Raw genomic sequence first — 16,678 nt, 5'->3', positions numbered from 1 at the left:
TTTTCAGTCTGCAAATGATACGTAATTGTAGGTGTGTCCCCCCCATTTGCATTGCATTTCCTTTGTATTGAAATGAATGAGCCTTTCAACAGAAATTAATGGTGTAGAATAGTGTTGCCTTTGTCAGAAACTGAGCTGCAGCAGAACGGAAACAGCACTGCATACACAGAACACAGGTTGGAACAGGCATCCCCAAACTCGGCCCTCATCTGGACTACAACTCCCATCATCCCTGACCACTGTTAGCTTTGGATGATGGGAGTTGTAGTCCCAAAACATCTGGAGTTTGCCTATGCCTGGGTTGGAATGTAAAGCGATGCTGTCTTACATGCTTAGGTGCTTCACATCTGTAGTAATACACATGACTGTGCAACTTGTCTTAACTGTCTATTAAGACCATGAAGTCCAGGGCCTAAACCTACCTAGCTGCACCATCACCTGGCAGGACAGAATCAGGCAGCTCTGCCTGAACAAGAATAAAACTGCACATCAATAGCCATGGAGCAAATTGCAATTTGTGCTGTAACATACAAAGTTGATCCATAGGATCTGGCTGCAAGAAAGAGAGATAAGGCAGACAAGCTCAGTCTCAGTCTACAAAAACAGCAGGAATAGCTCTAGGGTACACAGAAAGGTATTTGCTCATTAGATAATGCCATTTTTTTCTGTAAACACCAGAACTGGTCTGATGCAGCCTGCCTCACACAACCTGTGAGTTTGCCAGCAGTGGAAACCTTTCAGTTTAATAAGGGTGCCATTGTCAGCCTGAGTCTATTTTAATGAAAAAATTGTCATTGCTGGTTTTATGAATTGCGTTTGTTTTAAACCTTAGCGTTTCTTCTGTTCTGTTCTTTTATTTTGCTTGACTTTGGACATTTTAATGATTAGAAAAGCAACTTATTTGTTTCATAAAGCATTATAAATGATAATAGTCTCATGCAAAGTCCAATGTCAAAGATGGTTAAGTTGTTGGGACCTCTACTCATTGTATATGATCCCCCCCCCAAAAAAAGAGAATGTGTATACTGTAGAATGTCATCAAGTTTTATTGTGTTTATTAATCTCTCAAGAAAGAAAAATGAATAATTTCAAGCTACTTCCCTCTGTGGCACAGCGTTTCATTGCATTAATATCGCACTGCCTGGCTGTGTTTTATCACAATAGCTAAACCATAACATTAATTAGAAACAATTCTTTTCTTATTAGTTCTGAAATCTTCTTTTATGCTAGACCGTTTCCGATTATATTGAAGCATTCCCTTTTATGCTGGGGGTAATAAAGAAGAGGTGCGCACCGTCGTAGCTAATGAACGTTATCCATCACAAAGGCATTTCATTTGATGCTCAGATCTTGAAAGCCCAAACGTGCACTGTGCTGGCCTGATCTTCTCTCTTGATCGCATGTGAACACTCCAGAATACCTTTGGAAAGCAGGAATTTAGCTTAGCGCTACATCCAAATGGTCAACATCATGGGTTCAATTTCATATTTTTCTGCCATGACTTAACATGGGCAGCTTTGCACCATATTCTTCATGGTAGTGACTGGGCTGATCAAAGCATGAATGAAATTTAATTTTTAAAAATTGCTGGCAGAACAGACAGCCAAGAGAGCCGGTGGAAGCAGCATGGATGTAAAGCACTTCCTACATGGCACTGTGGGTTAAACCACAGAGTCTAGGGCTTGCTGATCAGAAGGTCGGTGGTTCGAATCCCTGCAATGGGGTGAGTTCCCATTGCTCGGTCCCAGCTCCTGCCCACCTAGCAGTTCGAAAGCACATCAAAGTGCAAGTAGATAAATAGGGACCACTCCGGTGGGAAGGTAAACAGTGTTTCCATGCGCTGCTTTGGTTTGCCAGAAGCAGCTTTGTCATGCTTGCCACATGACCCAGAAGCTGTCTGCGGACAAATGCTGGCTCCCTTGGCCTATAGAGGGAGATGAGCACCGCAACCCCAGAGTCGGACACGACTGGACCTGATGGTCAGGGGCCACTTTACCTTTACATTAAATTCAAGCACTTTCTCAGGGAGTGGGGGGACACAAATGTTCAGTTTTAAAATTGAATTTTTTTCTTTCTTTCCAAAGAAATAGTTTTGTATTCAGAGCACTTCCCCGGTGCCTTGAATGCAAACTTTTTCTGCAGAGGGGGAAATGCTCTAGTGTTAGGAGGGCCTCCATTTAACTGCGCGGTTTTCCACACTTCCATCCAGGTGGTTTTGCCTTTGCCCTGGTGCTGCCCCCCCCCCGCAAAAACTCCCAACTGTTGAGCATTAAATCAGAACAGCAATAAAAAAACCTGATTGCTGTTTTCCAAAACAACAGGGCAAATGGAGGCGTAAATGACCCCTCACAATCTGATGACCGTCAGTTAAAGGGAGCCTCTTTGAAATTGTTTTCAGTGTTGATCAGCTAAAATGGAAAAAAACGTAAGGTCTCAGACTTAGAGCCTAAAAGGATATGACACAAAAGGAAAGTGGATTGGAAGGAAGGAGGAAATAAGGGAAGTCAGGTGCAAGTTCTTTGTTCCAAGCTCTTCTGATGACTATCTGGCGTGGAAAAATTCAAAGAAAAATATGTGCCTCTTTGCTGTATGGATGGGGTGGTCCCTCACCCCTTTTCTTTCCCCCTTTACTGGAGTCTCCTGGGGCGGCTTCTGCCAGGTGACCGGTGATGGAGAGAGGAGCCTGGCTTCTCAGCAGAGCTGTTGGTGGTCTTGCATCCCTCCTTCTCCCTCCTCTATTACAGTCAGATGCGCTGGGTGCCGCCAAGGGCCATGAGTAATAAAGCTGATTTTGTTTTATGTTTCTTTGCTGCCTCCACAACATTTATTAGGCTGATCATTTATTTATTTATTGTTGTGCAGGTCAGAGCTTGCCTCGTGTTGCGATGCTGCTCACAACTTTATCGCTTCTCAAAATAACACCCCGCTGGGAAGCAACATGAGTTATGAAGTGGACAACAAGAAAACCATTCACATCACAGAGGATATATTCAGAATGCTGCCTGAGGTAATAATAAGAGCCCCTTGGATGGTTTCATGGCCATAAAAATGTAATCTAAAAGACACACATACCTTCAATCCTTTGGTATTCTGTGGGTGCCTCCAGACTCAGTATTTTGCAGGAAGGACTCAAGCACATATCAAGAAATGTAGGTTTGTGTAATTAACGTGGATTAAAGCAATCTGTTGGCAGGCATAGGCAAGCTCGGCTCTCCATATGTTTTGGGACAACAATCCCCATGATCCCTAGCTAGCAGGACCAGTGGTCAGGGATGATGGGAATTGTAGTCCCAAAACTGTCTGGTATGGTACAGCCTCTAAGCTGGATAAGAAGAGGCTCCAACGAGCAGTAAGAGGGTAATTGGTGTTAGTTTGCCTCCAATAGAGACACTTTATGCCACTTGAGTCAGCAAGAGAGCAGAGAGAATTGCTGTAGACCCTTCGCATCCTGGTCATCACCTGTTTGATTTACTCCCATCCGGACGTTGGTACAGGACTCTATATACAAAAACGTCTAGGCACAGGAATAGCTGTTTCCCTTGTGCCATTAAATTGTTGAATCTGTAGTTGTGATCGAAAGGGAGGCCAGTTGGTGGTATGGGGTTTTTCCGCTGTGCTGTTGTATTGTGAGGGGAATAGTGTTTATATGAGGTACGCTTTTCTTTACATTGCAATGTAGTCAAAGCAAAATTCCAAGTATGGTTGATACTTGGCCAATAAAATATTCTAAAACATCTGGAGGGCTGAGTTTGCCTATGCCTGCACTAGGGCAACAAATCACTTAAAAAACCAACAACAATGGGCTTCTTGTGATTAGGAAAGTGATGGGGAGATCCATTGGAAAGGGTGGGGTGAATGAATGATTAATTGGGAGATGCATTCGTATCCAACAAGCAACTCGGGATGAAAACAGGAGGAATGCTCTTTGCAATATAAGCTCTCTACAAATAAATCGGAACAAACAATAAAGTTGGCATAGTTTAACCTCCATGTAAGTAAATCAAGATGAATACTCAAAGTGGGGCATCTACAGGAAATCTCTGTGGTGGAGTCCCTCGATACTTTCTTTTGCTCTATTAAATATTCCTTTCCCCTCTCTTCATTTATTATCAGTAACCTAATAGCCAGAGTTCTCTGGGTGATGGGCCAATTAGAACCAAAGTTCCCAAAGAAGTCCAGTCAAGAGCAACACAAAAAAATGTGTAAAGCGAAACATCCACGTCAAAGCAGAAATTAACACAGTTTAAGGCAAATGCCATAGGGTACAAAGAGCAATGAAATGATCCCCACACAGTTGAAAGCCACCACCCTAACACTCCAGTTGAGATAGAAATTAAAAAGTATAATCAATCTGTTGTACTGAAAGTTAGTTCTGCTCAAAGTAGATTCACTGAAATTAATTAACATTACTAACTTGGGTCCATTAATTTCAATGGGTCTATTCTGAGTAGAACTTAAAGGACCTGGGGCTCTGAAACGTTTTTTGTTTTTTTTTGCTTGGTGCCTAAAGCATGTTAACAAAGGCACCAAGGTGAGCCTCTCTGGAAAGGACATTCCACAGAAGAGGTCATCTCCTTTGGAGCCACCCTCTGCATCTCAGATTGCGGGGCCCCTTGGAGAAGAAGAGTCTCAGCTGATGATCTCAGGGCCCAGGTAGAAACCATAGTTCAGTGGTAGAGCATCTGCTTTGCATGCAGAAGATCCCAGGTTCAATCCATGGCATCTCCATCTTGGGTTGGGATAGGCCTCCGCCTGAAACCCTGGAGAGCTACTGTCAATGTAGACAATACCGTGTTTCCCCTTTTTTAATTCGTAGTCAAAAAGTAAGCCATGGCAGGGTTTTCCTATAAGTAATAGAAGTAAGACGTACCCCGAAAGTAAGCCGCCATTGCTCCTGCCCAGGGGCGTCCTTCCCATTGGGCTGAATGGCACGGTGCAGCCTGGCGCCCGCCCAGCAGAGGCGCATCGAGGAGGCATGCACACTGAGCCGCCCACGTGTCGGCGGAGCTGCCTCCGTCGAGCGGCGCCCCCCCCCCACTTAGCCAGGCCAGCTGCCCGATGCCGTGCTCTCCTGGGGTGCAGATCGCCGTGCCTCTGGCAAAGCAGTCTTGAAGGCAGGGAGAGCTGCCGTGGGGATGTAGCCGGGATCGTGCCGCTGCCCGCTGGGTTCACAATGGGGTGGAACAGAGCAGAGAGGTGCCTTTCTCTCTGCACACTGTTGCGAATGAGACGCAGCCCAGGTGGGGAGAGAGAAGCCGCGCTTACTCTGACAGCCTCCACGAAGGGAGAGAGGGACGTTAACCGGTCGAAAGGGACATGGCGTGGCTTTCTCTTTCTAGGATGCCTTTCCCTTTCTTCCGTCCTGATGTGGGCAGGCCCCTTTTGCAGGCGCCGTTAGCGGATCGGTGCCTGGAGCTTGCGGAAGGAAACCTCCGCGCGAGAGTCCTGCAGAGGCAGCGATCCTCCAGGCACCGATCCTGGGGCGGGTGATTGCTCCTGGGGAAGTCGGCGCCTCAGGGCGTGAAGTAGGGAGACAAAGCAAACTTCGCCGCTGTGCCGGAGGTGGGGGAAGAGAGACACCTTTCTCCCGTCAGCGCGGCTCGCCTCGAGTGCGCGAAAGCTGCCGGCTCCGCTGCCACCGTCCCCGAAAGCCCCTGTTTGCCTTTGTAATTTGTCTCAAGCCTCGTGCACTGACGAGGCGTGGAAGCCCTGCGTGGGAGCAGGCAGGACCCTGCCCACCTCTCCCCTGCCCTCCTGCCCAACTCTCCAGATTTCTCCTTTTGTTCCTTTTCACTTTCCCCTCTTTGCCTCTCCTCCTCTTTATGGTTCACTTGTTTTCCTCATCCCCCTTTCCCCTTCGGACACATCTTTTTCAGCCTTCGTTAGTTTGTTCCCCACTTTCCCCGCCTACCAAATTCTATTTTCCTCTCCTCTCTTTTCCACATCCTTCCTTTCCTTCCTTCCTTCCTTCCTTCCTTCCTTCCTTCCTTCCTTCCTTCCTTCCTTCCTTCCTTCCTTCCTTCCTTCCTCTCCCTCGTTCTTATTCTTTCTTTCCCTCTCCTTCCTTCCTTCTTTCTCCCTTTCTGTCTTCTCTCCCTCTTTCTTTTTCTTTCCTTCTTTATTCCCTTCCTTCTTTCCTACTCTTCTTTCTCTCCCCTCTTTCCTTCCTCTCTCCCTCCCACTCCCTCTTTCCCTCCTTCCTTCCCTCCCTCCCTCTCTCCTCAGAAACATAGGATGCTGCTTTATACTTCTGGCCCTTAAACCCTGGAACCAGGAGAGCAGCTCCAGTGAGTCAACCTCAGCCCAGTTCCAGATCTATGCATCTGTCATCCAGAGCGCAACACACAACCATCTCCTTGAAGTATCAGAAGTCCCTTTGGTGAAGGGTGGTGGCTCACTGGCAGAACATCTGTCCTGCATGCAGAAGGATCCCACATCTTCAGGTAGCTCTGCGAAGGTCCTGCATGAAACCTTAGCGAGCCTCCATCACCAAGTGCAGTCAATCCTCAGCAAGATGGATCAGAGTTATTATCTGGTATGAGGCCACGTTCTTGAGTCCTTCTTACAGCGCCACCCTCTCTCCTGCTCAGTTGCCTCCCACAGTGTTGGGTAGACTTAAGACGGCCCTGTTCCTGTCACCTCCTCAGCCCCTCCTGCATGCTCAGGGAGCCAGCAAACCGGCAACAGACGCAGGGAAAAAACACGCCTCTCAGCTGACTTCTCCACCGCCTGTTCAGCGCGCAAATAGCTGTACCGTACCATACTGACGCAATAAAAATAAGACATCCCACCGAAAATAAGCCACCCTGTGTTTTTTAAAGGAAAAAAAGTTATAAGACGGTGTCTTAAAAAAGGGGAAACACAGTAATGGGTTGGTAGGAATAGCAGCCAGATCCTGTATAAGGAGATCTTCCTGTGTTCCTAGGCATATCTGGCTGATTCCAGCGTCCCCAAGTTGTGACGGCTCCATCATCATTTTCAGACCCATGGTCAATAAATAACATTTATAGCAGCCTATTAGATTAGTGATGGTGGACACAGGACCTATGAACTCTTGGTTCTGCTGTGCAAGAACAGAGTACACCCGTTGCTTTTGTTTTCAGTCACAGCCCCTGGATTACCCATTCAAGAACTGTGCCGTGGTTGGAAATGGGGGGATCCTCAAGAACTCCAGCTGTGGAGCAGAAATTGATAAATCCGACTTTGTGTTTAGGTAAGAAACTCTAAACTGTGGTGCATGCAGTAGCTTGCACAGGGCACTCTGACAGCAGCATCCTTATTTTTGCAGTTTTTATTGCCTGTTTTCATAACCCTCAGACATGTTCTCAGAAGTACATGATTTCTACTTAAGGACAAATTTCTGGCCACTTTGAAGAGCAGAAATGTGCTCTGAAATATGCAAGTGTAGCTTACACGAGCATATTTGTGGTCAGTTCCTAGGTGGTATTTCTGTTCTCTTAGGGTCTGTGAGAGCTGAGGCTAATAGTAGCGAGAGAGAGGAAATTCAACACCCCCTCCCTATTTGCTGTGGTTCAGACAAAAATGTCCCTATTATTATTATTATTATTATTATTATTATTATTATTATTATTATTATCATTATTAAAACCTGGCAGTAGTATCTGCATTTAGTGCCACATCTAGTTTAACTCTTATGCATGCTTTTGTTAAGAGAATGGCTACTATGTGTATAGATGCACAGAAAGAAGGGTCTCCTATTCTTCACTAGAGAGAATTTGGGCAGAAAAGAAGTGCGGCAGTAGAGGAAAAAAATGCTGGTCTTTCAGCAAACCGCGCTGCCCTGTCTCTCCCCGCCACTGTTGTGCGTGTGTAAATATCTACATCAGGATCTGCTGTCCCTGTGGATCCTGCCACCTGAAGCCGTCTCCTTACCTTGCCTCTGTGTGTACGATATTTACAGCAGATGCATGTTGAGAGTCCCATTGCAGACAATAGTGCTTGCTTCCTAGTTACGTGCCTAGGTCTAGGAGGACTACAGCTGTAGGGACCAGACTCAAGTGACATGTCTAAGAGATGACTGGATGCTATAACAATGGGATGTTTGAAGTGGCTCCTAAACGGCTCTTGTAAAACTTCAGGTGTAACCTTCCCCCAACAATGGGAAGCATCAGTCAAGATGTTGGCAACAAGACAAACCTCGTGACTGTCAACCCGAGCATCATAGCACAGAAGTGAGTATGACTGCAATGTTTTTTGTGTGGCTCGTGTTTAATTGCTTGGTTCTCCATTAGAGAAACGCATCGTCATGTCACCACTACAGCCACTGAATTCCAATTGCTTCATTAGTGGTCCCAAGCTCCCTTTTAACTGGCAGCCCAATGCAGATTGAAAGCCCTTAAGCTTTTCGTGCTTTTGGAAAGAGCTGAAGCTTTGGTGAAAGGAGTAAAGCAGCCATTTGCTCCCATAAATTCTCAGCTGTGCGGTTTTACAAAAATCATAGCCACCATCTAAATCAGGGGTGGTCATCTGGGGGAGGGGGTTGCATGCTAATGGTGGGGCAGGGGTAGAATGAGGGGTGGGGGGGGGAATTTGATTCAGTTCCCATTTCAAGGCTAATCTACCTAATTCACATTATCCAACACACTACCATCCTTTGAAATTCACACTTCTCCAAATGTTGCGATGCTGTGCTCCAGCCAAGTAATTTATACCAGGGTGGGGTGAGCATAGAAATGCAAATATTAGTGGAAATAACATTTTGTTAGGGGAAATGACATTGAAAAAAATGTGTTCATTGTCTTAAACTATGTACAAAAATATGTATATTAGGAGAAATTCACACTAAGATACACTGAATTTTCATGAGGACATGAAACAACGGTCTGTTGCTAATACACGAAGAACCGAACTTCAGATTGGAAAAATGAGAAACTAAACTTGAGGTTTTTGCCCATCCTTAGTCAGAGCCTTCACTCTCTTTTTCTGCCACCCCCATTTTCTCTCCTCTCTTTCAGCTTCTCCTTTGTCTATTCTCCCCCTTTTCCAGCAGGCTGCAGCAAATGGGACAGATTGCTTTTGCCAGGGTTCTGAAATGATCACTTGCAGAGGACTTCTGCCATCCCAGATCTAAATGGCAGTCAGGTTCTGCTTCCAGAATCTGCTATCTTTCACATTCACTAAGGTTGTGTGTGTGTGTGTGTGTGTGTGTGTGTGTGTGTGTGTGTGTGTGTGTGAAATTATATAAACCACTTGAGAGAGAGAGAAAGTCTCCAAATAGCTCGAAGTACTGGCCTAGCTCACATGTGGTACTAAGCCAAACTATGTATGGTTTAACACAGGCATAGGCAACCTTGGCTGTCCAGATGTTTTGGAACTACAGCTCCCATGATCCCTGACCACTGGCCCTGTTAGCTTGGGATCATGGGAGTTGTAGTTCCAAAACATCTGGAGAGCCAAGGTTGCCTATGCCTGGTTTAACATGGGCAAGCAATCATGCTAGTGCACAGTTTTAAAACACACACACCTGCTTCTTCCTTGTCACACCATTGAGAGCTAAGCCATGGTTTGCTTTAGTGTTATGAATGAATCCAGTCATGTGGTTTCGCTCCAAGCTTGTGGTTTACTGCTTGTGGTTACTTTGTGCGAGAGAAACCATGAGCTCAGGCACTCATGATCCATAACAGAAGACAAACCATAGCTTACTTCCTAGTAGCGGAGCAGCAGCAGGACTGTGAGAGAAATGAAGTGGCCTAGTTTTTCTTACTGTGCACCACCACACTTGCTTGTTGTTGTGTTTGTTATTATTTATTAAATTTATATACTGCTAAACTATAGTTTGGCTTAGCATTGCCCACAAACACCACCACCATAACTCAGTACAGCCGTTAGTTTTGCCATACAAACTGCGTTGATTAGATAATAAATAGCAAATAAACAGAAATGGGGTGATGGGCTCGTTACAGAACAACATTTAGTCTTCTTTTCCATTTTATTTGCTTCCAGGAGTGGGGTGGGGAAACAGTCTGCAAATAATATGGAATTGTGCTATATTCCATGCTATTTCTGGAAGTGGCTTTTACATTGTGTGAAAGCTCAAATATAATATGAAAATTAAGGAAACGTCAGGAAAATGGAACAAAATATCATGTGAATGCAGCTAGAGTCTCACAGGACTGGACAGGATATTGCTCCTGTTGTTTTTACAGGTGGGATTTAATTCGCATTCTGTTTCCAGTGGTGAACGGTTTATAAAATATAGTAATGGACCCCACTCAATCGCACCCAGAATATCTGTACTGATAAGAAATTTCCACATGTCTTTGCGTCTCTGCAGATATAACAAACTGAATGAAAAGAAACTCACCTTCCTGGAGAACATTGCAAGCTATGGCGAAGCTTTCCTTTTGCTCCCTGCCTTTTCCTTCAGGAGCAACACAGCAGCTTCTTTCAAAGTGCACCAAACTCTGAAAGAGTTCAGCGCAAAGCAGGAGGCCATATTTTTCTATCCCAGATATCTCAGAAATCTTGCCCAGTTCTGGAGGACTAAGGGCGTCAAAGCCTATCGGTTGTCTTCCGGCTTTATGATCACCAGTGCGGCTGTGGAACTGTGCGAGAACGTGAAGCTCTATGGCTTCTGGCCTTTCTCAAAAAGCATCGAGGGCACGCCAATCAGCCACCACTACTACGACAACCAGCTCCCCAAGCCTGGCTTCCATGCAATGCCCAAAGAGTACAGCCAGATTCTCCAGCTCCATGGAAGGGGCATCCTCAAGCTGCAGTTTGGCAAATGTCTAACTGACTAGGCCAAGGTAGGTTTCTTTGTGGGAATGTCCTGCATTTCACTAAGCCAGGGGAATCCCATGCCTCACGCCTGTGTCCTTCCAAATGTTGTTGGTCTACAATTCCCATCAGCCTCAGCCAGCATGGCCAATGGTAATGTACGATGGGAGTTGCAATCCAGCAACAACAACAACAACAACAACAACAACAACAACAATAATTTATTATTTATACCCCGCCCATCTGGCTGGGTTTCCCCAGCCACTCTGGGCAGCTTCCAACAGAAATATTAGAATTTACTAATTTCTTAAAGATTAAGAGCTTCCCTAAACAGGGCTGCCTTCAGATGTCCTCTAAAAGTCTGGTAGTTATTTTTCTTTTTGACATCTGGTGGGAGGGCGTTCCACAGGGCGGGTGCCACTACCGAGAAGGCCCTCTGCCTAGTTCCCTGTAACTTGGCTTCTCGCAGCGAGGGAACCACCAGAAGGCCCTTGGCACTGGACCTCAGTGTCCGGGCAGAGTGATGGAGGTGGAGACGCTCCTTCAGGTATACTGGACCTAGGCCAGCAACATCTGGAAGGCTAACGTTTCCCCACTTCAAATGTTTTAGGCAGAAAATGACAGCCTGGCCTGGATGTTCTTGCAATGATTGAGCCTGCCGTGTAAATTGCAGGGCTGTCCTATAAGGGGGTCATTTAAAAGAAAAAGTGAGAGTGGCCAAAATTACATTATATTTGATTAATCATCATATGCCAGAGAAGCAATATGGGATTTTAAATTGAGACAAAACTGAAGCGACTTGTCTGACTGCTCATTCATCAGTGAAGTGATGCAAGCTGATTTATTCATTTGGACTTCTTTTTAACCCCTCGCCCTTTTTAACCCAGAGGCAGATAAATGCCAACTGTGGCTTGTGATGCACATGTGGTACGGTTTGCTCACAAATTAATAATAGTGTTGGTGTATTTTCTTGTTTCACTTCCAGAGTGATGATTGCTAAGAAGAGAATTTGTATGCACCGCTGAGGTTTGGATTTGATCAAATGTCAACTTGTGCTACTATAATTGAGAAATATTTTGCACTTGAGGATGGCAGTCTTTTCCCTTTTTTCTACCATAGTGGCGTGTGTGACTTTAGATTATTGTAACCTGCCCTTTTTCTTACATGGGAACAACATGTTTACAAAACCCAGAATATCCACTAGAGAGAACAAAGCCAAATCTCAGGATGATAGCTGGCAGTTACATTTGTAAAACTATTGTTTTTGTTTATGCCATCTAAGAAGCGATCTGTCTTAGTATCTTGCAGCTATAATATGACTTCACCATGTTGCTGATCTGCAAACAATTACACGTGGTTACATCTTCAGCTGGCAGTCTGAAGCGCCGCAGCCCACAAATAGTTTTACCTCCTCATTGTTCTATCCAAAAGACTGTGCTCCGGCTCTCTTTCATTTTGTCATAATGATTTCTTTAAACACGGAGAAAGGGCTTGAATACCTCTCAAGCATCTCCACCATTTGCAACATGAACAAGATGTGACAGGCCAGCTAATTTATCCTTTATTCTCACTTGTGGCATCAGAGCTAGAGTTGGGGGGAGGGGGACTGTCTAAAACAACAAAGTGCAACAAGGAAATGCAAGCAATTTTATTTCCGCCTCCCCTTCCCACCTTTTTCATTTAAAGAGACACCCACACCCACTTCGTAGTTGAGCTGAAGAGGTGTGCGGACAGCACATCTGTCTGTTGAAAGCCAGGCATCCTCCAGTCATACAGTGGCAGTGTTCCAATTTTAAGAGCAAATGGGACTTGTGGGTGAGACGCGTGAAATATTCCCCTTGCCTGTGTGAGGAGCACAAAATTATCCCCCCTGCTTATGGCTTAACTCCTTTCAGTTTGACCTCCAAGGCGATGCTGCCTCCAACTGGACTTAAGTTCTGAAAGTTAACCCTACTGGGAGGAAATTATAGACTATACAGATGACATAATGGAGGGAGGCAAGTTAGACGGTAAAACAAAATTAGATTGTTAAAAGTTGGCCTATGTGTTAGGATGAGGCTGTGGGCAGGACTCTGAGGTGAGCCCAGGAGTTCAGGAAGACCTTGTTGCTCAAAAGGGCTATCTGGAATAGGACACTGTCCTTTCTATCTAGTTTAAGTGAATAGTTAGTTCAGGCCTGAGGGTTGCTTCACAGAGAAACTGCCACCTGAACTTCATGCTCTCGCCACATGGGGCAGCTATCCACAGACCCCATCAGCTCACGACAATTTCTGACTTACCAGTTTTCTGTCATGGAAGGTTGCTGTGGTTCCAGGCTCCATCTTGTGCACCTGTGAATCAAGGTATATTTTTCAAAGGGCACATCTGTATCTAATTGATGCATGTTTTACAGAAGAACTTCACACTGGACTTCTACAATTAAATTCTTAATGCTCATTTCATCAGACTACCTGTTAGAATTAAATTATTTAAAAGCCCTGATTAAATTTTCTTTTATCAATATGAGTCAAGAGGGAATAAGGTACATAATGTTACCTAATAGAAAACCTTCATATGCCCCTAGAGTAACATGTCCAGGCCATTTGTAGAGCTCTGTCATCTAATAAGGAGCATGGCTTCCGAAATAACTGTGTGAATTGAGTCTTCCCTAAGTGAGGAAAACGAGGGAGGGTTCTTTTTCACATGGACATGGACATAGCAATTTCAGAAATGGAGGCGAGTTCTATGTTGGGCTTAATTTGGGCAAAACAAGCAGAAGGCAGTCTAACCTAGCTGTGAATGGAAGTCCACTGGGGGCTTGATAAACCCAACTTTTTCCTCTGAGACCGTAAATGTTTGGCTGGGTGTCAAACATCTGGCAGGCCGTAAGACAAAGGCTGGTGTCACAGGCTGTCCTCAGATTGCTAGGACACAAGTTTTGCACTCCTAATATAAAAGCTCCTAAGCTTTGAAATGGAACAGGCAGTGTACACCTAATACCTGCAGTTCACCATGTCAGGGGCCGAATGCTGCTTCACAAGCCTCTCTCTCTAGCCCTGTGGATTCTCTGCAACCACACCCACCCCTGGCCCTGCTTTGCATCTTCCTTGAGCGTCCTTGCCTGGTTGGGATATGTTTTTTGAACTATGAGATTGTCCAGGCAAATCCGTGTAGGAAAAAAAACTACTTTACTGTCCAAGGATAAAATTTACAAGAACTGCTCTGCCCACCTGGCAGAGTCCCCTGGCACCACCAACACTGGCATATGGCCTCCAGAAGGCTGCCTGAAAAGAATGTGGCCCTTGGATTGAAAAAATGACCACCACCCCTGCATTGCATGCTAACACACACTCACACACTCCATACTGCACACTGTTTTCATTACTGGACGTATAGTATCACCAGAAACCAGTGCTTCTCCCCCCCCCCCCAGAAAAACAGGTGCCAATACTCACCATGAAGTTCTTACAGTAAGTTCCACACTTTTTAACAACAACAACAACAACAACAAGAGGTGCTGGTATTGCGTACCCTTGAGTACCCCCTGAAAAAAAGCACTGCCAGAAACTGTTCTTAATTTTTAAAGTTTCTCTGCAATAGTCAGTATGGTACCATGGGTTGTTGGGACAAGATGTGTCGTCCGCATCTGACACAGGGTGTTTATCTCGCACAGACACAGAATCATAGAATTATAGAATTGCAGAGTTGGAAGGGATCACAAAGGTCATCTTATCCAATCTCCTGCCATACAGGAATATTTTACTCAACACAGGGCTCGAACCTGCAACCCCAAGATTAGGAGTCTCATGCTCTACTGACTGAGCTATTGAGCTGTGAATCCCACAGAGGGTCAACTGCCGAACAAGGTGCTTACAGGGAATCCTTATACAGACTTTTCTTGCCCTGTGACGTCAAAAACAGGCATCTGTCTCTTATAGTTGAAGGGTTGTCTTTAAAAGACCATTCTAAGTATCTCAGTAAATATTGGGATATCCTTTTCTTTCGGCATGTGATACTATCAGGCTTCACCAACCTGGTGCCCTCTGGCTATTTTGTACTAAAGATTCAACCGGCGTATGCCAAAGCGAATGGGGACTGAAGTCTAAAACAGCCAGAGAGCACTGGGTTGCTGTAGGCTGGCCAAGATTGACGAACGTTGCATTTTGGGATCTTTATACTTGAACATTGTAGTAACTACTTGCAGCTTCTTGTCTCCTACAACTCTCACTGTATTGGGATCTCCCTTTTTCATGATACTGTATGAACATAAGAAGAGCCTGCTGGATCAGGCCAATGGCCCATCTAGTCCAGCATTCTGTTCTCACAGTGGCCAACCAGCTGCCAATGGGAAGCCCACAAGCAGGGCCCAAGCACAACAGCACTCTTCAAACTTAGGATTCCCAGCACAGGTAGAACATAGCCACCATGGCTGGTAGCCATTGATGGTCTTCTGCTCTAGGAAATCTCCCCCATCGAAAGGTCCAGTGTTACCAGGAGACATTTGATGCTTTAAAATCTAAATGTGATATTATGGTCTGTTTGAAACTGTTGCTAAGTATCTGACTGTATTAATGTATGGATAACTTCTCTTTCTGTGTGATGTATTGAGAGGAGTGCTGTGTCACACTTCTGTTTTTAATTTTATTGTACTTTGAGGTAAAGTTTTATTGTCAGCCAGATGATGTCGTTGATGCTCTGTATTGATGAAGTGCCTCAGTGCCAAAGACCGTTTGCTTTCATGTCATGGTGTATACAGTGGATGTTGCACTCATTGGATGTTGCACTAACTAGATGTGAACTGGAATATTTTTGCAATTTTATTTGGAAATTAAAAAAACAAAACAACGCCTTGTTATAGCCATGTCTTCCACTAGATTATACACATGCCTTCAGCCAGATCTGTAAGACTTCAGTCCTAAACACACTTACTAGACAGTAAGCTTCAAAATGGACTTACTTACAAGTAAATGTGCATAGGATTGCATGGGAAAAACATACCTCACCTGGGATTTCTTCTGCTCTAGCTAGGGTGCTCTTGCACAGCTTCCATTTATTGCAATGAAACCCAAATCATGGACCCTGATAGAATCACTGGGCAGGGCCAACCCAACATAGCTGCCAAGTACCCCGTTTTCCCCGGGAAACCCTCGTATTTTCTTACCGTTTCCCTCAGGTGTCCCGAATGGCAAAATACCCCGTATTCCGCCGGATTACGGAGCTCCTGCCGGCAGCCAGGTTCTTCTGGTGCCGCACTGGCACCGGAAGTCGCTTCTACGCACTTCCGGTCATGCGTAGAAGCGACTTCCGATCCGCTGTGCCCATTTCCAAAATGTCCGCAGCGCCAGAAGTCGCTTCTATGCATGTCCAGAAATGTGTAGAAGCGACTTCTGGCACAGCGGACTTTTTGGAAATGGGCACAGCGGCATCGGAAGTCGCTTCTACGCATGTCCAGAAGTGCATAGAAGCGACTTCCGGTGCCGGCGCAGCACTGCTGATCCCGGATTTTTCAGTCCGGAACTTGGCACCTATGCAACCCAAGACAGTGGGACACACACACACACACACACACACACACACACACACCTTGCACACCCTGCTTCCTCCTCTTCCACTGCCTAGGGCAACTGGAGGTGGCTCAGGGAAGCCCTGGCATGCTGAAGGCAGCAGGGAAGAGAAGAGGTTGGACAGGAGCAGGCAGCAGTGGAGGGACTGTCTCCCTTAGGGTCAGTGGGTTGTTGGCAATGGCAGCCACTCCTATCCACAGCCAAAGGAGAAGTGGAATTCCTCTTTCCAGATCTGCCACCCCTTCCAGCTGCCCCAGCCTGCCACCTGAGCTGACTGCCTCAGGGAGGCTAATGGTTGGGTGGGCTCTGCCAGTGTGTTTCTTGAAAAACGATTGGGAAGCATCAGCCCATTGAAAGGTTTATACACCCTGATTCTGAGCATTTGTGGCTCTTCC

At 45.6% G+C, this 16,678-nt stretch overlaps 1 protein-coding gene across 1 annotated transcript in view; it reads left to right on the top strand.

Annotated features, from left to right (window-relative positions):
• Positions 1 to 15,559, top strand: part of ST8SIA6 (ST8 alpha-N-acetyl-neuraminide alpha-2,8-sialyltransferase 6) — a 45,844-nt gene extending 30,285 nt beyond the window's left edge. Inside the window, exons 5-9 of the mRNA XM_060280790.2 lie at positions 2,863 to 3,007; positions 7,104 to 7,213; positions 8,100 to 8,192; positions 10,295 to 10,769; positions 11,726 to 15,559. Coding sequence (XP_060136773.2) covers positions 2,863 to 3,007; positions 7,104 to 7,213; positions 8,100 to 8,192; positions 10,295 to 10,763 — 817 coding nt within the window. The 3' untranslated portion in view covers positions 10,764 to 10,769; positions 11,726 to 15,559. The remainder of the gene's footprint in view (positions 1 to 2,862; positions 3,008 to 7,103; positions 7,214 to 8,099; positions 8,193 to 10,294; positions 10,770 to 11,725) is intronic.
• The last annotated feature ends 1,119 nt before the right edge of the window (positions 15,560 to 16,678 follow it).

The sequence above is a fragment of the Zootoca vivipara genome, chromosome 11, assembly GCF_965207765.1.
Source record: "Zootoca vivipara chromosome 11, rZooViv2.hap1.1, whole genome shotgun sequence".
Classification (NCBI taxonomy): Eukaryota; Metazoa; Chordata; class Lepidosauria; order Squamata; family Lacertidae; genus Zootoca; species Zootoca vivipara.
This window is presented reverse-complemented; position numbering and strand designations above follow the sequence as displayed.